General features: G+C 37.6%; 5 protein-coding genes, 1 long non-coding RNA gene and 1 other non-coding gene across 9 annotated transcripts; 1 reads left to right on the forward strand and 6 right to left on the reverse strand.

Annotated features, from left to right (window-relative positions):
- Positions 1-358: 358 nt before the first annotated feature.
- LOC111455102 lies at positions 359-1476 on the reverse strand. The gene is made up of 2 exons (XR_002712533.1): positions 1431-1476; positions 359-1142 (listed from the first exon to the last, which is right to left on the reverse strand). It is a non-coding gene; the product is annotated as an uncharacterized LOC111455102 (long non-coding RNA).
- Positions 1477-3432: 1956 nt separating this feature from the next.
- LOC111455636 lies at positions 3433-3519 on the reverse strand. Its single transcript, XR_002712618.1, has one exon. It is a non-coding gene; the product is annotated as a small nucleolar RNA SNORD25 (small nucleolar RNA).
- Positions 3520-4305: 786 nt separating this feature from the next.
- On the forward strand, positions 4306-22807 carry LOC111455587 (pentatricopeptide repeat-containing protein At1g08070, chloroplastic-like). Of its 2 annotated transcripts, none has more exons than XM_023097305.1 (2): positions 4306-6833; positions 22797-22807. In XM_023097305.1, exon 1 carries the CDS (start codon positions 4370-4372, stop codon positions 6416-6418), a length of 2049 nt encoding a protein of 682 aa, XP_022953073.1. In that variant the 5' UTR covers positions 4306-4369; the 3' UTR covers positions 6419-6833; positions 22797-22807. The 2 variants fall into 2 exon arrangements, with proteins under 2 accessions (XP_022953073.1, XP_022953072.1); XM_023097304.1 differs by lacking the exon at positions 22797-22807 and adding an exon at positions 6976-7090.
- Positions 7008-8593, reverse strand: LOC111455588 (chlorophyll a-b binding protein 151, chloroplastic-like). The gene is made up of 2 exons (XM_023097306.1): positions 8371-8593; positions 7008-7843 (listed from the first exon to the last, which is right to left on the reverse strand). The coding sequence occupies exons 1-2, from the start codon at positions 8514-8516 to the stop codon at positions 7192-7194; spliced, it is 798 nt and encodes a 265-aa protein (XP_022953074.1). The 5' UTR covers positions 8517-8593; the 3' UTR covers positions 7008-7191.
- Positions 9427-12694, reverse strand: LOC111455586 (putative calcium-transporting ATPase 13, plasma membrane-type). Its single transcript, XM_023097303.1, has 2 exons — positions 12260-12694; positions 9427-12172 (listed from the first exon to the last, which is right to left on the reverse strand). The coding sequence occupies exons 1-2, from the start codon at positions 12575-12577 to the stop codon at positions 9590-9592; spliced, it is 2901 nt and encodes a 966-aa protein (XP_022953071.1). The 5' UTR covers positions 12578-12694; the 3' UTR covers positions 9427-9589.
- Positions 13977-20720, reverse strand: LOC111455584 (nuclear pore complex protein NUP133). 2 transcript variants are annotated; one of them, XM_023097301.1, is made up of 8 exons: positions 20378-20720; positions 19675-19799; positions 17767-19587; positions 16713-17434; positions 16483-16635; positions 16029-16371; positions 15391-15467; positions 13977-14864 (listed from the first exon to the last, which is right to left on the reverse strand). In XM_023097301.1, the coding sequence occupies exons 1-8, from the start codon at positions 20566-20568 to the stop codon at positions 14307-14309; spliced, it is 3990 nt and encodes a 1329-aa protein (XP_022953069.1). In that variant the 5' UTR covers positions 20569-20720; the 3' UTR covers positions 13977-14306. The 2 variants fall into 2 exon arrangements, with proteins under 2 accessions (XP_022953069.1, XP_022953070.1); XM_023097302.1 differs by having other exon boundaries at positions 15391-15464; positions 20378-20719.
- On the reverse strand, positions 21280-24116 carry LOC111455589 (transmembrane protein 256 homolog). The gene is made up of 5 exons (XM_023097308.1): positions 23953-24116; positions 23811-23881; positions 23651-23731; positions 22704-22747; positions 21280-21622 (listed from the first exon to the last, which is right to left on the reverse strand). The coding sequence occupies exons 1-5, from the start codon at positions 23990-23992 to the stop codon at positions 21523-21525; spliced, it is 336 nt and encodes a 111-aa protein (XP_022953076.1). The 5' UTR covers positions 23993-24116; the 3' UTR covers positions 21280-21522.

A 24116-nucleotide genomic window follows, 5' to 3' on the forward strand; every position in this document is an offset into this window, starting at 1 on the left:
ATACCAAAGGCATCTACCTTTTCTCTAAACACTCATCGTTTAGTCTAGTAATGGTTCGGATGTTGATTCAAAGTCTTCCTCTTAAACCTCTGGTTCGGATGGTTCGAAACACTCAAAGGCATCTACCAAAGGCATTCTTGGGGCAATCTTGTTGTTTTCTGGTTGGAAAAGTCTTCCTCCTAGAGGAGACACACTGACACGTTTCGGAGAGAACCAGATTATTGAAAAAGAGGTACAAACTATTCCAATTGATGTAAATTGAGTAAAACGAGACAAGTCGTTCAAAACGAGAGATTTATCAACCAAAAACCAAAAGTTTAAAGAAAATTAAAACTGTACAAGTGACTTCAAGACTATTACTTACAAAATGTCCGGACCATCATCAATAGAATACATATATATTGATCACAATAGATATCAGTTCATCACACACTATTCATTCTCAAGTGGGGAGAAAAGCAAGCAAATAAACTATAGATGAAGGGTGGTATCAACATCAACATCAACATCTGGAGTATCAAAACTTCTGAACGTAATGGGTATCAACTTGGTGTCACCAGGCATCAACCTGCCTTCATAGCTATCAACTTGCTTACCCGCATTACCCAAATTCAGGCCAAGTGAGAGGGAATTGAAGGCCAAGTCTCTTGAGGTTGACAAGCTATTTGAACCGGATAACAGCTTAACAACCTCCTTCTCCCTCCTTACCTTCTCTTTCTGCAACTGCCTGAACCTTTCTTGTAACAAAGCTATGGAGGTACCAACCATGGCGGGCTCACTACTATGCCTACTCATCTGCATAACGCTCAAAAGGGTCGATGACGACGGTCGAGTTTAAGCTGCTGCAACTGCTGGAGAATGTGTACTTATAATAGGATTAGAATGTTTTGGTCTTATCATACAGAGGAGAATCAGCTGCCTTGAAAGCAAATCCAAATAGCAAGAGTTTAATGCGGCTCTAGTGAGAGTTGGGTTGGTGAATATTTTAGGGAAAAGGGGTTTCGATTGAAAGAAAATGTGTGTAAAAAGTCCAAACCAAAGATGGATGGTAGCGTTTGGAAGGAAGCTTGAGGAATAATAGGTTAGGTAGTGGTTTGTGTCATTTAGAACAAAGAAGATGGAGCATTTGTGACAAGGAATCGCTACGTAAGATTTGAATTATCTCATTGATCGAATGTCTCAAGACAAGAACAATAGATTGAGTTTTGTGTCATTCCACAATATAATCCGAATCTTATTCCCCTTGTAGTGATTCCTTACCTTATCAATAAACATGCATTCTAAACTATATAGAAACGGTAAAGTAACTTGGTTCTTGAGAAAAGAAAAGCAAAAAATAACTTCGCCTCAATATAATACATGAAAGAGAAGGACAATAATACACAATTAACAATGATACAATTATTAAGGGGAGGGAGGAGGAAGATTACCCATCTCAGCTAAACATGTCCTTACTGACCCAAATCAATATCTGATCCCTTGGCCCCAGAAGCTTCAAATTGCCTCATGAGTCCACTGAATGATGGCTATCAACATATTCTGCAAAAAAAGTTTAAAAATATATATGGTTATCGACAGTGTGCACATCTGAGAACATTGCAGAGTTTGAAATGATATGAACATGTACAGTTGAGAGCATTTGAGGATGGGAAATGGCATCAGGTAAATTGGTTCACATATTGGATCCCATAATACCAAGGTCCATTATTATATTGGAAGCTTGAGAACACTGGTTGTTCAAATAAGTAAGTGAATCACTGTCCTGACAACCTCGTCAGCCAACATAATATGTGTCTGGAAATTGAGAGTGCAATTTCTGGACTCCATGACATGAAGAAGCTTCAAACTCAAATCAAATTTCCCTTTCCTTAAGTAATCCATCAACAAACACTGTCCAGACAACCTCGTCAGTTGTAGGAACCAATCCATCAGCCATACGTCTTGTGATATAGACCAATTTGCAACCACAAACTTCCCATCTAGTGATTATAATAAACCAGTGATTAGCGAAGGTCTTCAGCCTCACTAGAACGACCGGCCATCACATAATGAAACAATTGGAATGGTGTATGTATGCGTATACAGTTGCCACAATCCCCTTCTCAACCGTTTCTTCAAACAAACTTGATAAAGGTTGAATACCCCAAATCTAAATTTCGATTTCATCAAAGATGTTGAGTCCCACGTGGGATAATTTAGCGGAAGATAATGGGTTACGAGTGAGAATACTATCTCCATTGTTACGAGGTCTTTTAGGGAAGTCCAAAGCAAAGCCACGAGAGACAATATCATACCATTGTGAAGAGTCGTGATTTTTAACATGGTATCAGAATCATGCCCTAAACTTAGCCATGTCAATAAAATTCTCAAATATTGAAAAAGAATGGTGAGAATTGTGAGCCTCGAAGGTGTAGTAAAAAATGAATAGAATGTCGAACAAAGAGGTGTACTTTGTTCGAGGACTCCAAACAACGGAGTCGAGCCTCAATTAAGGGTAGGCTATTCGAGAGCTTTATAAGCCTTAAGAGAGGCTTATAGTGTACTTTGTTCCAGAGGAAGATTGTTGAGGATTATTGGCAGTGAGTCCTACGTTGATTAATTTAGTGAAAGATCGTAGGTTCATAAATAAAATATCTCCATTGGTACAAGATCTTTTGAAAGATCAATTCGAAGATGAATCAGCAGAAGGGTATAGAGACGTTTGAATCTTTAAGAATACGAGATTACATAAACAAATTATAATTTCATCTTATTCAACTTGGATAAATTTTAAATTTTGTTCCCATGTCTCATAAATTTTTAGATTTTAAAAATTATAAAATGTTCCTATGTCAAATTTCAAATTTCGGAGCTTTGATTCTACTACTTGATAGTTCTATACACCATGATCGTTCCCCTTATTTAGCCATCTCAATCAAATTAATATAGATCCAGAATGATATAGTTGACTCTCATACTCAAATTGATGAAATTTCATTATCTTCGAAGTATCATAGGATGGGAAATTTGTGGAATTTGGAAGACCAATGTAACAATTGAATAGAAACAGCCATGCAAATTATTTAATTGTTAATTAGTTTGTAGGCAGAGCATTTACTTGAGAAATGTTAAATATATATAGATCTTAGAATTCAATTAAAACTAGGGCACAAAAAAGGTATTTTTTTTTCCTATTTATTAAATTTTGTTTTATTGGAAAATTAAAAGCCGCGAAAAGTTAGGGTTTGCCACTAAGATTCTTTCCGCCTCCGTTTTGATAATCACAACCAAACCAGAATTCATCTTGGAAAAGTAATCAATCGGTACCTAACCGTTATCGAGTGTTCAGCTCTCATTGCGCTTTTCCATTAGGGTTTTTACTCAGATTTAAAAGGAATTAAAGGAATCGAAATCAAAATCAAACCGAGAAATGAAAAAAGTCGAAGAATCCAGAGCAACTCAGTCCCTTAGATGTTCGTATGATATTGCGATCATATTCGCAAATCATTACAGGTCTGCAAAAGGCTCATCACCGTTGCGAAGAACAAAAATCGTTTGAATCAGAAATTTCAGAACGAAATGAAGAGAAAGCAGAAAGATATAGAAGATGTAGCTACTCCAGTGTTCTCCCAAGCGCTATAAGAGAAAGCAAAGGGAGAGATTGAGAAAAAGTATCACGATCGATATTGCTTCAAGGGAACGAGTCAAATGGGAACAGATCAAATCCGCACTGACCAGATTATGAAGCCTCAAATACATCCATTTCAAAATAAATTCACAAAACAAAGAGAAAAAAACAGGAACGGATCTTCAAAAGAGATCAGTCTGTAATAAATCTGTGACAAAAGAAGAACAGCGATGAAGATGAGAGTTCAGATCTGAAAAGGATAAACCCCGAAGAAGGGAGCTCCGTAAAGCCGTAAAGACGAAGCGAATGATACGAGCGGCTAGAGGAGAGTTTGATTTATATAGCAATGGGGATTGGGCAGCGTGAATAGACGAAGGATCTAGAATTTATTTTGCGCTTAAATTAAAAATATATATCTCTGTTTATAAAATATTTTTTAACTTAAAATTATGTATAAATAATCTTTAAATTTTAAATAATATTGTAAAAAAAAAAAAAAATGCTCCTACTATTAATATACGAGCCAAATTGTATTTAAAAAATAAATTATTAGTCTTAATGAAATTTAATATTTTTTTAAAAATAATTAATATATATATATATTATATATATATATATTTTTTTAAAATAATAATTTATATATATATATATAAATATTTTAAATATCTTCGAACTTTCAAAGGGGTTTTCTTGATCATTAAATCATCTGGGTGTTCATAACGGAGCTCCATTCTTTGATTTCTGGTTCGATCCAATACAATTATGATGCCGTCTCTTACACTTTCACACTCCCTCCAGCCATTTTTCCCTGGCAACCTTCATTTTCCTCTTCAAAACTGCGAAACTGAACGAGAAGCGAAGCAATTCCACGCTCTCTCGCTCAAAACAGGCTCATTGAATCACCCTTCGATATCTCCTCGTCTTTTGGCTCTCTATGCAAATCCCAGAATCAACAATCTCGAATATGCTCAATCCCTCTTTGACTGGATTCGAAAACCCACTTTGGTTTCTTGGAATATGCTCATCAAGTGCTACATTGAGAATCAACGTTCAAATGATGCCATTGCGTTGTTTTGCAAATTGCTCTGTGAGTTCATGCCTGATTCTTTTACATTGCCTTGTGTTCTAAAGGGTTGTGCTCGATTGAGTGCACTACAGGAAGGGAAACAGATTCATGGGTTGATATTGAAAATTGGGATTGGTGTGGATAAGTTTGTTTTGAGTAGTTTGGTTAATATGTATTCTAAATGTGGTGAGATTGAGCTGTGTAGGAAAGTGTTCGATCGAATGGAAGATAAGGATGTAGTATCATGGAATTCTTTGATTGATGGGTATGCTAGATGTGGTGAAATTGAACTTGCACTGGAGTTGTTTGATGAAATGCCTGAGAAGGATAATTTCTCATGGACTATTCTGGTTGATGGGCTTTCTAAAAGTGGGAAGCTCAAGGCTGCTAGAGACGTGTTTGATCGAATGCCTACTCGAAATTCTGTATCTTGGAATGCTATGATTAATGGCTACATGAAAGCTGGGAAGTTTAACACGGCACGAGAATTATTCGATCGGATGCCAGAGAGAAACCACGTTTCATGGAATTCAATGATCACTGGATATGAGCTGAACAAGCAGTTCACTCAAGCCTTGAAGCTGTTTGAGGTCATGTTGACAGAAGATATATCACCCAATCATGCCACTCTCCTTGGAGCTTTTTCTGCAGCTTCAGGATTGGCTAGTCTTGGGAATGGAAGATGGGTTCATTCCTATATAGTGAAAAATCGATTCAAAACAGACGGTGTGCTCGGCACATCGCTGATAGAAATGTACTCCAAGTGTGGCAGCATTAAGGATGCCCTCAGAGTTTTTCAGTCTATTCCCAAGAAGAAATTGGGGCATTGGACGGCTATAATTGTTGGCTTAGGAATGCATGGTTTGGTGGAGCAAACTCTTGAGCTATTTGATGAAATGTGCAGAACTGGGTTGAAGCCACATGCTATTACTTTCATTGGTGTGTTGAATGCTTGTAGTCATGCAGGATTTGCCAAAGAGGCGCGTCGGTACTTCAAAACAATGACAGATGATTTTGGAATTGAGCCTTCTATTGAACACTACGGTTGCTTGATTGATGCTCTGTGTCGAGCTGGATACCTTGAAGAGGCAAAGGATACCATCGAGAGAATGCCCATCAAAGCAAACTATGTAATTTGGATGAGTCTGCTAAGTGGTTCAAGGAAACATGGTAGCACAAGAATGGGGGAATATGCAGCTCATCATCTGATGGATTTAGCACCGGATACTACTGGATGTTATGTTATTCTTTCGAACATGTATGCTGCAACTGGCTTGTGGGAAAAAGTTCGTCAAGTTAGAGAAATGATGAAGAAAAAAGGAATCAGAAAGGATCCAGGATGCAGTTCCATTGAGCATCAAGGTTCAATCCATGAATTCATTGTGGGAGATAGGTCACATCCTCAAACCGAAGAGATCTACGTCAAGCTGCATGAGATGAAAGAGAAGTTGAATGTAGCGGGACACGTTCCCGACACGACGCAAGTTCTGTTATGCCTTGAAGAGGATAATGAGAAAGAAGCAGAACTTGAAACTCACAGTGAGAGGTTAGCAATAGCTTTTGGTCTTCTTAATATCAAGCATGGAAGTCCTATCCGCATTATAAAGAATCTTCGTATTTGTAATGATTGCCATGCTGTGACTAAATTTATATCTGATATTTATAACCGTGAGATCATTATCAGAGATGGTAGTCGATTCCATCACTTTAAAAGTGGGTCATGTTCTTGTAAGGATTTTTGGTGACTTCATCTCTTCTTAGTTGGTGGTAAATCTTTCCTTCCTGCTTGAGCAACTAGCATCATGTTTATCCCGCTGGGAGAAGGAAAGTTCGGAGAAGGTCAAACTCTGGGTGGGTTGCCAGGTTTCGCCTACACTATGTTTTCACAAGATTGAACATTTTTTCTACAACTGATGTAAAGGAGTTCCAGAGCACAAGGGAATGGTCTTTCACTCCTGGGACCGCCTCATCTATGTACTCGGGCCCCTCTCTCGAAGATGCTTGCGCGATATGAGAAAAAAAGCCAGGGTAGAGCCTCGGAGCCGGCCCAAGCGAAGGGAAAGCCATTGAGACGGCAGACTCACCAGTCAGGCACACCGTGAGGCTGACTACAGCAGACCGGGAGGTTACAATTCCTGTTCCTTGTCCTCATGATGCCAGGTAAATTCGACTGTTGCAAGTTAATATATCTTAAGCAATAAGCATAGTAGGTCTTTCTTGGAAAGCTATATGAGGTTTTCAGTTTGAAATTCTTCTTCAACCTCTTATGTTTCCTACGCATCAATCAATCTGTGTTTTTTAGGAAAAAAAAAAAACTGTGAATAGGACGCAACATTTGCCAAGATGCATGCTGAAATTCTATATGTGAAAAGAAGACATAGCACAGAGAACTTTGAACTTTAATGGATGTTTCTACTAGAGAAATTACATCAGCACTAATGGAGTCCACAGCATAAGATTTTCAGGAAACTTAAGAATTTTGAGCATGGTAAAACAGAGTTTTTTACGACACGTTTCTTCATTTTCCGGGGACGAAGTTGGTGGCGTAAGCCCATGCATTGTTGGCAACAGGATCTGCAACATGGTCAAAGAGATTCTCAACAGGACCCTTTCCGGTGACAATAGCCTGGACAAAGAATCCGAACATGGAGAACATTGCCAGCCTTCCATTCTTTAGTTCCTTCACCTTCAACTCAGCAAATGCATCTGGATCATCTGCCAATCCGAGCGGGTCGAAGGCGCCTCCTGGGTAAATTGGGTCTAGTCCTTCACCAAGGGGACCGCCACCAACCCGGTATCCTTCAACAAAGCCCATCAGCACAACCTGGCAAGCCCAGATTGCAAGGATACTCTGAGCATGGATGAGGTTTGGGTTGCCGAGGTAATCTAGACCACCCTCAGAGAAGATCTGAGAACCAGCCTTGAACCAAACTGATTCACCAAACTTGACACCATTCTTTGCAAGGATTTCAGGGAAGACACAACCTAATGCACCAAGCATGGCCCATCGGGAGTGGATCACCTCAAGCTCACGGTTCTTCGCGAAAGTTTCGGGATCGGCTGACAGACCGGCTGTGTCCCATCCATAGTCACCAGGGAACTCTCCAGTCAGGTAAGATGGTGTTTGTTCAGAGAATGGTCCCAAGTATTTCGGGCGATCTGCCCCATACCTGTTAGGTAAAGAAATCAGGCGTTTGAATTACAATTCTGTGTTCTTAGATCACCGATGTATGAAAATTTACTCCTCAATTGTGTTAATCCTCCTACTTAACTGTGCTCACAAGTCAATTCAATAAATGTTTAAACATCTTTAAAATGGACTGTGCTGATTTAACTGATCTTTTTTTAACTTCTCATGTTCATTGCAGGAAAACACCATACATTACTGCACAAGGTAAAAATGGCCAAAGAGACAACCTGGGGCATGAAGATGCAGAAAATAATATCAAGGTACTAATTTTTTTAACAGTTTCGAAACGAGCATCCTCGCGGGGCTTCGAAAGGGTGGATTGTGAGATCCCATATTAGTTGGAGAGGGGAACCAGGTATTCTTTCTAAGAGTGTAAAAACCTCTCCCTATTAGACGCATTTTAAAAACCTTGAAAGGAAGCCCAAAAAGAAATTCTAAAATATCTGCTAGCGGTGGGCTTAGGCTGTTACATTTTAACTGCTAAAACGAGAATGGAAGGGATTTTACCATATGCTCTGTGGAGCACTCTTAACTGTCCGCCGCATGGTGAAGCGGCTGCCACCGAAAGCGCCGACCTTGCGGACAAGCTCATTGGATTGCTTCAAGGCAGTCTGGCCTGCAAAGGCAGATTGTTGGATAGCAGAGGTGGCCATATTTGTGTGTGAAGCTTCTTAAGGGGGGCTGAAGGCTGGCCGGTTTTAGACGAGGACGATGGTAGTGAAAATGGAGGTTATATGGGAGATGGAAAGATATAGTGGATCAGGATTACTACACGTCAGCAGCATCCTATTGGTCCTTCTGCTCAAACCCAGATTCTCATGCAGATAATTTATGGCGTTTCGTGAAGCCAAGTGGCAGCCAAGATATTGGTGGGGCGGCCCCCATAGCCACAAGTACTAAATCAGCTACTTGTAATGAATCAGCTACTTGTAATGGGCTGGACAAACTAGTGAGACAACAAAGCCCATGTAGTGTGGGGCATAGTTCAACGGTCAATTTTTTTTCAAATTTTTTACTACTTTTCTTTTTGTCTATGTTTGAGGCTTTGAGCAAAGATATACTATACGAGAGTAAAAGTGAAGGAAGAGTTCTCCCAACGGTAAAACCTATCTAAAAATGTGAGATCTCACTTGAGTTGGAGAGGAGAACGAAATATTCTTTATAAGAGTGTGAAAACTTCTCTCTAGTAGATACGTTTTAAAACCGTGAGATTGACAGCGATATGTAACGAGCCAAAGTAAATAACATATGCTAGTGGTGAGCTTAGATTTTTACAAATGGTATTAGAGTCAAACACTGATGTGCCAGTGTTCTCGTTGGACTCTTAAGGAGGCTTAGAAGGTGGATTGTGAGATCTGGAAAAAAAAATATTCCTTTCTCTCTAACAGACCCATATGTAATAACTCAAAGTAGACAATATCTGTTAGCGATGGGCTTTGCACTCTTACAAAAAAGAAAACATAAATACTATTTTTAAAATATTATCCAAGTTACTTTACAAATATAACAAATACATTGTTTTATATATCCCTTCCACGAGACATTCAAATAGTTTAAAAAGTCTTTAAACTTAAAATAGAAACATCATGAATTTAGATTTTAATCCTCCATCGTAAATATGTAACCATCTAAGAATAAATGAAGTCGCCCCACTTAAACTAGCCCCTGTTGCATAAATGAAACAACCACAACCCGTCACTTCATGTAACTTAACTTTATCAAGCCCCTACTGCACTATCAATAGAAGCCATGCAAAAAAGAAACAGCACGACCACTGCACTGCGCTTAGCTTGACACCATTGACAACACCACTAGCAAACTCAATCACCACCATCTGCACAGCCAACACACTCGCCAAAAAAAAAATAAACCACGGGCTCTGCAACACAGCCTTAAAAAAAGCTCCGCTATTCGTCACCAGTCCCATAGCAGCAAGCAAATTAGCAATCTGGCAGAGCACAAAGGTATTGAATATCATGGTATGCCTCACATTCTCCTCCATGTGGGGCATAATCTCCCGTCCCAAGTACTCAAATAGCAAGAAAACAAACACTTGACATAGGACATGGATTACAATCTTGTACAGAATGAGTTTAGTTATGAGAGATTGATTCCTATCCCTCCCTTGAAGAGGGGCTTGCACTTCCTCATCATTCAGCTCCATTACCATCATCAAGCCTCCAAGAAGGCACATAATCAAAGTCACCCATATAAGCTGTAATGTGGCTATGGGAGACTTCCCAGAGACCATGGTGCAGACCAAGGTTATCACAAGCCCAGACACTGAAGCAATGAGCTGAATTTGATAGAACTTTTGAATGTTGAGATAAATGCACCTGCTAGATTTTAGTGTCTGGTTCAAGGATGTCACATCTTCACACATGATATCACCAACCATTCTAGATTCTTTACTGCTCCTATGTTCTTGGAGAATCCGAATATCAGCTTCCATCAAAGTTGGAACATCCCTTGATGTCAAATCAGGCGAGAAAGCAACAATGTTCCCCTCAGCTTTCAGTTCTTTTATTAACAGATGCTTGTCTTCTGAGGTTGCCTTTCCCATAAAACTGATGTTCTTCATCAGCTCATGTCTCTCAGTTCCATCAGTCATCATTATTTCCTTAAATCTTTCACCTTCAACCACGTTGTTCTTGAGGTCACACTGAGTTCCAAGACCATTAACCATGTTTATGGCCTCAAAAAGCTCATCTTCTGATATTAGTATGATTCTTGCACCAATGTTTTGGAGATCCCTTAAGGCATTTAGTGTTTTTTCATGTGAGAATTTTAGACCTATAAATCCAAGCAGCTTTGATTCTCCTTCAAACAACTGATCATCATTCCTTCGTTGTTTACAAGCAAATGCAATGGGTCTTAAACCTCTTTGTTTCATCTCTCGAATCACGTTTTCGAATACGTCTTTTTCGTTTTCTATGTCGTGAACTATGCCTCTGATATCATAGTATTGTGAGCACATACTCACAATACTTGATGCATCCCCATAATAATGCACATGAAAAAGGTTCGCTTCTGTATCCATTTCACTACGTTTGCTCACCAATGCTCCAATGCCCTTTTCTGAGCTCAAGAACTTATGATCAATAATGTCAAACTTCTGATCAGGAGCTCCCAATTTGTTTTTCAAGAAATGGACCAGATCATTCCCTAAATGAACAGAAACCTTGGGATCAGAATATAAAATTTGAGCTGCTAGCTCAAGGCTTTGAGAAATATCAGTATGAAACTCCATATCAGAGTTGATCTTTTGTTCTGCAACAAAGAACTCACAGAGCTCCACCTCGTGAAATGATAACTCAGCAGTGATATCAATACAGATAGCAGAAACAAGGCCCAAAGTTCCACAAGCTGATAGATTCAGACAGTTTCCTTTGAGGGATCTCATCTTTTCTCTCCAGAAAGAGAGGGACAGAGTGATTGCAAATGGCATCCCATGCTGTAATCCTATCACCATGGTTAACAGAACAGTAGCCAAGAAGGAAGCTCTCGACCCAAACTTCAAGAACATCCTTTCAAAGGCTTGAACCACAATGCCTGCCGTTAATTTCCCCTTGGTTTCAGGCCTATCATTGTAGTAATCATCATGTTTTTTACATAACAAACGGACTAGAACTACAACAAGAATCGTTAAAGACACTGTAAGACTAAACTTCTCCAAGAATTGATATGGCTTGTTCATCCTAGATTGGAACAGCGTCTCCTGTGTAGGATGAGTAACCAGCTCATGCAACACTTTCCCAGAGGCTGTGTCATGGCCAACAGACACCGCAATCATCTTCCCTTCACCATGTTCAACCACAGAGCCACAAAATAGAAAAGGGTTTCGATTAGGATCGATGTGGGGGTTGATTACTTCATCCAGAAGCAGATTTTTGCCACTTATAAGCAACCCATCTGCAGGAACACGATCGCCCTTCTTCAAATGGATTATATCTCCCTCCCTAACATCAGAAACAGAGACCCTTTGGCATAGTTCAACTCTTTCAACAGTCACTTGCAAGATGTTCTTATTCTTTAAAAGCTCTTTCTCGTCAGCTCTTTTGCGGTAAACGCTTAAGATTGGAGGGAAAAATACAAGTAAGAACACTGCAAGGAGTATACCAAAACCATCATGCCATCCATGTTTAAGTCCTTGTTCTAATGATTCAATGGCAAAAGACAAACCAGCAGCAATTACTAAGAACAAGATTGTCCAGCTATTTAAGGAGTTCCATAAATCACAGCAAAATTCTTTTACAAACAGGAGAAATGAGCCACAGAATCCATACCCACGAAGTGTTTGTGCATCGATCTATACTCGTAAGGAACAAAAATCAAATGAAAAAGAAGAACAACAATTAGTGAAGTAGCTACAAGAAGAAGAGGAAAAAATGGTTACCTGTAGCAGCGATTCCGAACGCAGAAACGAGACAGCCTCCTCTACACCGCCGAAGTCTTTTAGCGCTTTTAAATTCTTCTCTTTCACGATCTTCTTAAGACGCTGCTTCTGGATATCCCTTTCGTCTTCAAAATGTACGTCAATAACCGTGTATTGAGGCGGCGGCGACGGCGAAGGCGGCGGTGGCGAACTGGTTCGCTTCAGGCTGAGTACAAAGCGTATGCTTAAAACTAGTTGCCGGAAGCGAACCAGTTTGGATGCTGTACCAACCAGAAGCGGTTCAGCCCCATCACCGGCGGTTCTTTGAAACATCGCCATGAATCTACCGGAGAAAACTAATGAGCTTTGAAACTTCTACGGCCATTTGTAAGGCGAAGCGGACTCGCTTACAGTAATATCCAATCACTTTCTTCGAAGCTTCCCACTGTTCTTTCGCACCGTTAACTGCAACTACCAAACTACATATAAAAAATATATTTTTTAAAATCTAACAAACTTTCAATAATAATAATAATAATAATACATTTTTAATTTTTAAGGTTGGGGAAAAAAAAAATACGGGAACTTTTAAATTTTGAACTTCAAAAAATGTTCACGAAAAATTACAATAAAAAATTATGATTATTTTTTTAATTTTAAACCATCAAAATTTTACATACTACTCTCAAATCTTCTATATGTATATGTGTCATAATTTGATTGGTTTAATTTCGACATTTTATATAATTTAAAACATTTAAATTACGTGTCATAATTTGATTGGTTTAAATCGAGGAATAGTTATTCTAAGCTTTACCTTTTATGTACTTTAAAAGCACTAAAATTAAAGTAATTGAAAACAACCTGACATGATCTTTACTATATAATTTTTTTTTTTTTTGTTGGAGTTTGATAAAGAATTAAAAAATATATATATTTTAAAATAATTGTGATATTTTTAGTTGAGGGTAAAAAGGGAATTTAAAAAATGAAATCATAAATTTAAAATTGGTTTTGTGTCAGACGCGTTTTGACCGTACGAAATGAGGAGAGCGAAGTCGATATGGGGTTACGTGAACAGATTGAACACTACAAATTTGAAATAACGTTTCAGACAGAATTTACGAAATTAAAATATAAAGAAAAATATAACCACCTTCACCGACACATCGCCTCCTCTTTTATATCTATTTTCGATTTTTTTAAAAATTAATAATAATATTTTTACGTTTTTAAATTAATAATAACATTTTTTACAATTTTGTTGAGTTATAAATTTATTTAAATTAAGCTAAGTGAGAATTTTATAAATTGAGCTAGTTCGTCAGTTGTCAGTTTAATAGAATAAATTCGAATTTATTGATAATTTTAAAATATATATTTTTTTGCTAATGATATAATTATTATTTTTTATTTAACTTTATAATTTTATTATTATTTATTTATGAAAGTTTCAATTAAATAATTGAAACTAAATAAATAAACATTTTATGAATTAATTTTTAATTTAATTAAAAACTAAATTTTAAATAAATTACTAATCGGGTTTAGCCAGAGTTGATTGGATTGAAAAAAAAATTAAAAAATAGGGTGAAGCCTAAAAAATTGTCTCAACCCCCACTCACAAACACCTCTAGTTTTATTGAAATTAGTTAAAAACACAATGCAAAACTTGAAACTAACTTTTAAACATTTAGAAGTTCGAAACTAAAATTGAACAAAAACAACTATTTATTCGTGGGTCCTAATCTATTTTTATAGATCAACCAATCAAAGTTCTCAAATTCCCCAAATCATACTTTGAGGTACAAAACAAGTTGTTCTTTACGAGTTCGTTTTATCCGACCCGAGCTTCGAGCTTCGAGTTCTAAGAAACAAAAAGATCTAGAAGCAATTTTCCCAAGCATGTCTCACAACTGTCAGGTCATTACTGTAGAAGGATCTTGTAAAGATGCACAACAAAGAAAAGTAGGCAAAAAAAACAAAACAAATCCCAATCAAAGGAATTTTGTTTTAGAAACCCTAAGAATTTACAGAATTAAGAAGATGGCAAAGGCAATGGCAGAAGTTAATCCACTAAAATAGGATCATCTTCCACTCTGTTATCATAATCCTCCACTCCCAACATAATGGCAGTCACCATTAACTTCCCTGCTTCAGGAAAATGTTTGTGTTGCATCAGAATTGCCTCTACAGAACCTACACAGTCTTTCACCATAATAGAGCCTTCAAGATTCTCTTGTCTTAGGGGCAATACTGCATCAAATCCTCCTTCTCCAAACAATTCTGCTGCTCCATGTCCATAACATCTGCTTGAAGCTTTGAACAAACCTGTTTCTCTCAGGTTTCTCATTGTCTCTTCATCACTCCATCCTTCGGCAACTGATGCTTCATATAGTTGATTCCAGTCATCCTGATCTGCAACATTTTTCCAGCACTCCTCCAAAAGCTTTCGGTGGGTTTCACGAAACGATGTACTGGTCCAGGCAAAAATGTCGAAAGCCATCAATGAGAGTGTTGGGTTTTTGCTTTTGAGACACAGTTGAATAAGGCGATCGGGATGGAGGAGCTCGCAGTCGAGCTTCTGCTCTGTTTCGATGGCGAGACAGGGATCTAAAATGGCTTCCTATAAGAGACAATGGATCAGGTGGAACCATCAGGAAACGGACAAGATCAAATGAAGAAAGAGCTTGATGCTTCTAAGCTAACATGTTTAACACAGCTACACTGCTACATCAATCACATTCAAATGTTTTGGGTAGTTCCCATGCCTCAAAGGGCAGACGAGCATTTTTTTAATCTCAATTCTATGAACTATTTCCAGAACGGCAAGTAATTAGAGATGAATTCTTCTCTTCTTCAATCTCTATTAGTTAAAAGTGAAGTAATTGAAGTTTTGGTTCCCCATTTAAGATTGAGTTGATATTCTCAACTTTGCCTTTGGTGCTCTAAAGCATAACATTAAGAAAGCATCATTAGTTCTGTAGTTTTAAGATCAGAATAAAACAAAATTCAATAGTTCAACGGAAGTTATAGAACTGTACATATCATATGAATATGATGAGATGAAATCATTAAAAAATCAGAGCTGACAAAGATGTAAAGATTTAAGCAGGTTCAATCAAGTTCACCATTTCAAAAAGAAAACCAACCTGTAACTTAAGTATCTTTGCATCAGCCTCAATGCGCATCAACTTACTATCATACTCGGTATTTCTACCTGCTGCTGCTAAATAAAAAACAATGTTAATAAAAATAATTGGGTTTCAGAAGCGGCCAATCACCATTAAATATCAGAGAATAACGATACTAACATACATAGAGGATATATCTTAAGTGATAGAAATACTGAAATAAACATTTTATCAGTATTTCTTCAATATTGAAGAATCACATAGCACAGAGAAAAACTATTGAATCACTTTGGCAATACACATGCTCTTAGAAAGGGAGTCCATTTCTAAGAGCTGGTAGGCATAACTTACAAGCAACATCTAATGAGGAATCCTGGAAAGATCGACTCTGATACTCGATATTTTTTTGGATAAGAACTCTGATATTTAATGAAGTCAGCTAGTCGACTAAAAGATTGACTGACGCATTGAGAGAGGGAGATTCCTCCCTTCATGCGAAACGAAGATTTCTTATATAAAATTGTTTTTTAAAAAAAGGTCCTCTAGCAATGCACAAAATAAGTATGTTAAGAACTTGAGAAAGGACACTAGCAAGGAAATGTACAAAGCACTGCAGGAAAGGATAGGATTAATACATGACCAGAGATGAGCAATACCTGCCATTAAAGCTATCTTTGAGAGGTACAAAAGGCGTTTTCGATCTGCCAATTTTAATTCCAAATTACAACGGTCAGATTCAACTTCTGTCTCAACTTCAGGGGGTGACACAGGTCCATCACCTTCGGACAGAGCTAATTCGTGGAGAGTGTCTGAGGCGGAGAAAAATTGATGAAGGAACAACTCATGGAGCCACAAAAGATCTGGATGCTCCTTTAGAAATATCAAGAGTTCTTCATGGAACTCTTCTCCAAGTCTTAAAAGCTTGGAGAACTGTTTATTTTCATGAAGTTTTTTAAAAACAAAGTAGCTAAACCCTCCTTTAGGCCCCATGCTCTCATGCTGCATCACCATCCATGATAAACAATCAAACGCAAGCACCATATAACAAAAGGAATAACATATAAATTTGAAAAACCAAATGAAGCATTGAAATAACAGAAAACTACACACCATAAGATTCCTGAGTAGCTCTGAATCATTAAGGTCACAGCAGATACTCCATAAAATGTTGTAGCATTCATGCTGTTTTGCAACAGCTAACAGACGTGATGAATGCTTCCTGAGGCTTTCTACCCTTTGCTCCACCAAATCTCCCCTAAAATCCTGCAAAACCATGTGTTTCAATATGAACTCAGATCTAGAACCTTGGTCACAGGAAGCACATAACACAAGAAAATAACCTTATGCTCAGCTTCCACGGAATCTTTTATTCTTTGATAAAGAGAACTGAGGAGTGAATCCCTTCGACTCCAAAATTCATGTAAAAGACCTTCAGTTTTTTCTCCGCGCTCTGCCTTTGCAGTGACAGCTCCAGCATGTGACTCAAGAAGAACTTCAGTTAATAGTTCCAGGTAGCAATATAAATCAGATTTCGCAGATGTATCAAGCTCAGAAACTTCATTTAAAAGCTGAAGCATGAGAGAAGCAATGTGCCATAGCCCATTCCGCACAACCAATTGACTGTACCAAGGTGTTAGGCCTTCAGATGGAGGATACCATAACTGATGCTCGTTTCTATATTGCACAGCCGCACGCATGATAGTAACACATGCTTTAGAGATTTCACAAGCTCTCTGGTTCTGGACTGCATATGATTCGTCTGCACTTACCACATAATCTAGCTGCCTTTCTAAACAATTAAATACTTCTTCTAATTCAGAAACTTTACTGTAGAACACTTCAGTATTATCTCTGTCCATTAGAAGAACAGTGTTTCGGCGAGCTCGCTCTCCAACAAATTGAATAAGATCCCATAGAGCACCTGACATTGGAGTTTCTGAATTAGAACTCAAGGAACCAAGTCCATTTGAACGGTTTTGGAAAATTGTGTTCTGCAGTTCCCTTAACTGAATCATCGCAGCAAGCTTTTCTCCATGCCCCAGGATAATTTGCAAAGAATTTCCTACACACCAGGACCAGAGTTTAAGTTCTTTAATTTGAATTTGAAATTCTATCTTCACAAGATAACCTTCCCATTCCAAGAACAAAAACTGAGTCCCAAATCAAACCAACTCCAATGTGACTTCAACCAATGTCAGGAAAAATAGAAATTTCTTGTCCTAGAATAAACATCTGAAGACACAGAAAGAGCATCTAGACCATTTGTGCCAATATAAAAAAACAGATAACAAAAAACATATATGAGGTGAAAATTTAACAGAGGTTCAGCATCTAAAAGTAAATATCTACAGCCATACCACAGAGAATTAGCATTAAAAATGAGTCGAAACATACTTTGTCTAGAACACAACTCTTCATGGCACTTTGATAAAGCAAGAAACTGGAGAAACTTTTCATGCTTCTGCTGTTTGTCAATCAGCTGAGTAGAAACAACAGTCATCGACACAATCTCAGCACCTCTCGTTGTAGTCCAATGTTTTGCTAAAGTATCAACAATTGACTTGCTCATCCGCGTAAAAACATTTGTTTCATCCTCCCTATCAAATGCACCAGAATTCTTCAGCTTTTCAAATGAGTTATTTACTTGACCAGATGACAGAAAATCATGGAAAAGTTGACGCAGCAAAGCTTCTGATTCTTCATCTCGAGCTGTTCGATGTGCCATCCCAGACATAGTAGCCTTTTTCCTATCCACAACATCCTGCACCTCAAGACTACCTCTTGTACTCGCAATGTTGCCAGAAAAATTGAGGCTTCTTTTGTCATCTTGCACAGATCGTTCATTTGAACTTCCCCTGCGTGACAAACTACGTTCAGGAGGTTCAACTCCACCAAGGACAATAGCTTTTACAGGTATTGCCCAAATTCCTGCTTTCTCAGTTAGTACAACCCAAGCTCCTTCACCATGCTCCGTAGATGGAAGAACTGAAGCATCTAATACTTTCCCCGCATCATAAGGTAAGTCAAATTGATACAGCAGAGTGGAGCTTCTATAGTAATGGGAGACAGTTGCCGTTCCATCACCTGAAAGAATGAGGGCTGATCCCGAAGGCTTGCCCCCTACCCTAAGTCTCATGGAGAACAAAAAATTTTCATTTTCTACTCTTGCTTTTGGAATTATAACTTGTATTGGGGCTTTTTTCTCCAGTATCCTCTTATCACCACTAGCCTCTATTCCTGCCCCAGATTTGTATTGCAAGGTAAGAAGGGTATACTGTATATAACTCGAACTACTAATGCGATCCTTACAGAATGTGGCAACTAAAATGGTGATGACAGTGCCTTGTTCATCTTCCTGCAAATCAAGAGGCCAGATCCTTTTCTGACCAGCTAGATCTTTTTTAATGCCCAAATCACTATCTGTACCAACAATTTCATAGGACCAGAGCTTGGACACTTGTAAATCAGGAAAAAGTTTAAGACAAAAACACTGTATCTCATGATCTGTCAGAAGCAAAAACTTTCTGTTAAATTTATCCAGTTGAAGGTGAGAACGAGACCAAGTTAGAGACCTTGGATATCCATCACTCACAAGATTTTGACAGCTACCATCATCTTGACAGCGAAGACCACATATATCTTGAGGTACTTCAGTACATTGAATTCCCATAGGGCTGCAGCGATACTGCCAAAGCTGGCCATTTGAACTACATGCAAGGGCAACACAAACGTACTGGGAATCAGGGACCGCAGCCGCAATCAAAGAGTTGAATGTACATGGTCTATTCAGACTTTGATTTCCAAGTGAAGTGCTTTTCCCATCAAAAATTGAAGTTTTTGATGAAATTGCCGCTGGCTCATGAGAAGATGTTAGACAGGTAATTGGAGTGCTTCCTCCATCTGAGAAGATATCAGGCCAATACACAATAGCTCCTGTTTTTTTATTACAAATTATAATGGCAACGGAGTTTTGGTGTTTAACTGACTTTCTTGAACTTTGATTTTGGCTATCCCAACTAACAACGCTGAGCAACCAATGATCATTGTTGTTTCTACCAATATCTTTACTGTCTAAAATTCTTTTTGGAAGTTCACGAACAACACATTTCATGGTGGCCACAGGTAACAAGTATGTCCAAAGAAAAAGCTTGTCTCGGCATATAATCCAAGCAAGGGATGTCTCGGCATCCATTCCACCTGCCACGCTTGCACCACCTGCAAGGAAAAAATCCTATCATGTTTCCAAGAAAATAGTAGCATCAAGAACTATAAACTATTTTTTACTGCAATAAACATCATTACTTGTGGCAAACTGCTGTACCAGACTGGCCTGCTCATCACGAACCACTTGGGGGAACTCTCCAACATAGACAGGCCGAACTGGATCTGTCTCATCTTCCTTATCACTTCTATTAACTGGTGAAATTCTAGGAAAATATAAAGAATAAATTAAACATTCTCCATATTGGAGCAAGTTGTGAGGCAAGAAGCAAAATATAAGCGAATGAATGAAATGCACCTTTCAATTAAAACAGAAATTGTGGTCAGAGTTAGTTCAGGAGGTGCAAATAATTTTACGAGCAAGACATTCATATTAATACCATCCTAAGGGTACTATTGAGCCAATTCATAACACATATCTTACAAGCACTTTCGATTCGCACAAATCAATAGGAGAAAAAAAAAAAAAGAAAAAGTGTCACATTATGATTTATACTTGGTCAGATTACTTTTGTTCTAAAAATTTTCGAAATACCACTAAAAAAACCCAACAACCCACTCCAATTACCAGACATCGGGGAAAACCGCCAAAAGGGCAATCCCCGTTTAATGATTAACCGTTAGATTTCATCAACTTGCTGCCAATAACTCGCACAAACGAACTTAATTACCACTGTGTTTCATGAATCGAACATAAAAACTGGGTCGATACTCTGAAATGAGTAAAGTTAGAACTCTGACAAGCAATCGTGATTGACACGTACAGCAATGGGAGCACTAATACCTTGCAAGGACTGATAAGCGAGGAGCCCAAGGAGCCGGAGTGCCGGTGCCGGGGCGGTTGGGGACCAGATTATCGAGCACTGGCTTACGGACGGCAGAAATTGGTGTAATAGGAGAATCAGACAGGGCCGGGGCCAAACTTCGACCTGTTCTGGAGCTTGAATTGCGTCTCTTCGTCCCAGGAGAGAACATTGCTGAATACTACACAGAAAAATGGAAGAAGAAGAAGAAGAATTGGATTTCGGGGTTTAGGGTTTAAAGCTTGGAGTGTGAAAGAAATGAACGCGGAAAGCACGAAGCTCTGGCGGGAGATGGGAGTGATCGAGTGTGCTCAAGCGTACTGACCATCTGCGATCCGCCGTCCCTCTTTTTTTTTTTAATTATTAATTTGATTTTTATACTTTTAAATTTACAAATATTTAATCCTTCTTTAATTCTTAAAAGTACAAATATAATTTATCTATTAATTCATACATATCTATTAAATAAATGGATTTTGTATTTTATAGATTCTTTGACGCACCAATTAAATATATAATTAAAATTTATTTCTAATAATACTTTAAAATTTTAATTAATTAACCAATTAAATATATAATTAAAATTTATTTCTAATAAGACTTTAAAATTTTAATTAATTAACCAATTAAATATATAATTAAAATTTATTTCTAATAAGACTTTAAAATTTTAATTAATTAACCAATTAAATATATAATTAAAATTTATTTCTAATAGGACTTTAAAATTTTAATTTGTGTCTAGCATAACTAATAATTTATTAAAATTAAAATTAAAAAATGAAAATTCTATCGTTCAGAAATCTATTACATACATAATATATCCAATAGTTACATTTTAAATAAAAAAAAATTCCTCTAATTTTCTGCTCAATGAACTAGATTTTAATGAATCTACCCTTTATTCTGAACCATTTTTTTGCCTCTAAATTCATGAATGAACTATTCCATTTATACTGCACTTGGATTCTTTCACGTTTTTACAATCTGAGGAAGAGGAAGAAGATGAGTAAGCTTCCGAGATTCGGATATCTTTTATCGAAAAACATCGAAATTCTTCACAGAATATGTGCAGAAGTATACGTGAAGCCATAAGTAATCGAAAAGATATCGAAACTGGGTAAATTTAGAAGAGCAAGCTAGCCCATGCACCAATGAAAGCAAAGCCACCAAATGGAGCTAAGGTAGAGTATTTTCTATCTTCAAGAAGGGCCACAGTATAGCACCTGCAATGGAAGCACACATTCTTATACATCTCTGAAACAGACATGAGTTCAATATGAACCTGCTAAAAGGAAACTGGAAGAGATTTCAATTGAGTCCAAAGCTGTTCTATGCTCAATCAGTCCTACATGCCTTTTTTAAGCCCTTTTGGATCAGATTCAATAAAGAAAGAAACGAAAAGAAGGAAAAAAAAAAAAAAAAAGTCAAAGCACTAATGCAACGGCCCAAGTACACCGCTAGCAAATATTGTCCTCTTTGGGCTTTCCCTTCCAGGAATTCCCCCCAAGGTTTTAAAACGCGTCTATAGAGAGGTTTCCACACTCTTATAAGGAATGCTTCGTAGGATCTCACAACTAATAACTAGGTGCTTTGCAAGGAAGTCACTAATGGGTGTGGTTTATGAGATGCATTAGGCTCAAACACTTCATAATCGATCTCTTTCGGACAAACTTTCTTCATCTAATCTCTCACTTCTCTCTACACTCTTATGGAATGCTTCATTCTCCTCTCCAGCCGATGTGGAATCTCACAACTAATAACGAGGTGCTTTGCAAGGGAGTCACTAATGGGTGAGGTTTATCATATGCATTAGGCTCAAACACTTCATAATCGATCTCTTTCAGACAAACTTTCTTCATCTAATCTCTCACTTCTCTCACTAAGTTCTCTCATCGTACACGTTTTTCCTTCATAAATTACCCTTTGCCCGTTTTCTCATGTACACATTTTTCTCAATAGCTTCTCCTATCGGTGATCTTTTCTCGTCTCATACTTCTTACTAGTCTCACTTCATGTACAATTTTTCTCAGCCAACTCAACAGCTTTTCTTTTCTAACTCATCAGTCGATCAAGTGTTTTTTGGGATTTTTATTCTCTCTTTTGTATAATTCATCATATCAATTAAATGTTGTGCTTATCAGTTAAAAGGGCAAAAGAAAACTGAATATGAATTCAGCTTCAGATTGAGAAATGTTGTGACAGGTAAATCATGGAAACTTAGACACATGAATGCGAAATCAAATAGAAACAAAAGAGAGAGAGATCCAAACAAACATCAAAGATGAAACAAAAAATGGGTCTTACGTGCCCGAAAATGCAAGAATTCCAGCAGTCAAAAGGCCTCCAAACTGTCCAAAAAAAAACATAAAGATAGCATCAAAGGACCCATCAAAGTAGGGGAAAAACACAAAACCAACTTAAATATTAGGGAAATTTTGGAAGAGTAACTTTATCTTTTAAAACATTCGTTAACGTGTGTTCCTCATTCATTTACATTGACATAGATAAAATTATGTGTGTGTACCCTTTTACCTATAAGATATATTAGACAATATATATATACATATACTTTTATATATATATCTATATATATATAGATAGATAGATATATACACATTTGGGGAAGAAGCTAGACTTGTAGATAAGCTTAAATATTAATTTCCATCAAATCAATGCGAAATCTAAAAACTAAAAGTTCAGGTCTTACTTCGTAACCATTAAGTTTTTTGAAAGCGAGTTTATAAAAGTTCTACCTATGAGTTCTTTATTCTGCCATATGTTCTTAAAATCCACAAAATAGTTTAAAATCTTGTTTATATATTTGGAATTTGACTAAGATTTGAAGTGTTTAATTAGCAAAGATGAAGACCTCGTAAAGAAATTGGAGAAAATAAGCACAATTTCCAAAAACAAAATATCAAATGGTAATAAAACGAGACAGTTTGGGTATACACATATGGCAAGTTTTATTTGTGGGCTTGAATGTTATAGCTGAATCCACCTAACATGTGAAGAATTTATACCAGGGAAAGAAAAAAGATCTGAATGGATTCAAAACATTCAAACACAACATCTAGTGCTTTGATTTCCACCATACTCTAAAGCTTAAGATTAGTTCCTACTTTCAGGTTAGGTCGAGTTGAATAATCGTTTGATATCAATAAGCCTTGCCCAAAATGATCAGAAGGAGAAAATTTACATCCAGAAACGGTACTGCAAACGCGAGGAATGAAAAAAGGGGGGAAACTTACAATGTTAGGGTTCTTGGTCGAAGGGGCAGCAAGCAGAGCCGCTGTGTGAACCAAATGATACAGAGACGCCGTTTGCCAAACCTTCACAGGATTTTACAGGAGAAAAAAAAACAATCAAAATCAAATCGATTCAAAGCAGCGAAAGATGAAGCAAATCAACCTCTTTATAAGCCGGATTTTGGGGTTTGAAGACATGGGAACCGTACGTGCCCAATCCAAGAGCTGCAACGCCTGTTTAACGCCGAAATCGAATCAAAATCCAAATCAAGAATCTACAGCAGGAGAATCGGGGGTGATATTACCAGAAATCCCAGCGACTTTGTGCCAGTGAAGTGGGTTCATCTTGTTCTTTGCTTTCTGGGCTTGAAATGGAGTGACTTCAAGAAGAGTTTTGTGAAGGGCTTTCTAATTTCCCCTTTTTTATTTCCACATATGATGACGATGGTTTGAAATTAGAACGACCTGT

Source organism: Cucurbita moschata, unplaced genomic scaffold, assembly GCF_002738365.1.
Source record: "Cucurbita moschata cultivar Rifu unplaced genomic scaffold, Cmos_1.0 Cmo_Scf00017, whole genome shotgun sequence".
Taxonomy (NCBI): domain Eukaryota; kingdom Viridiplantae; phylum Streptophyta; class Magnoliopsida; order Cucurbitales; family Cucurbitaceae; genus Cucurbita; species Cucurbita moschata.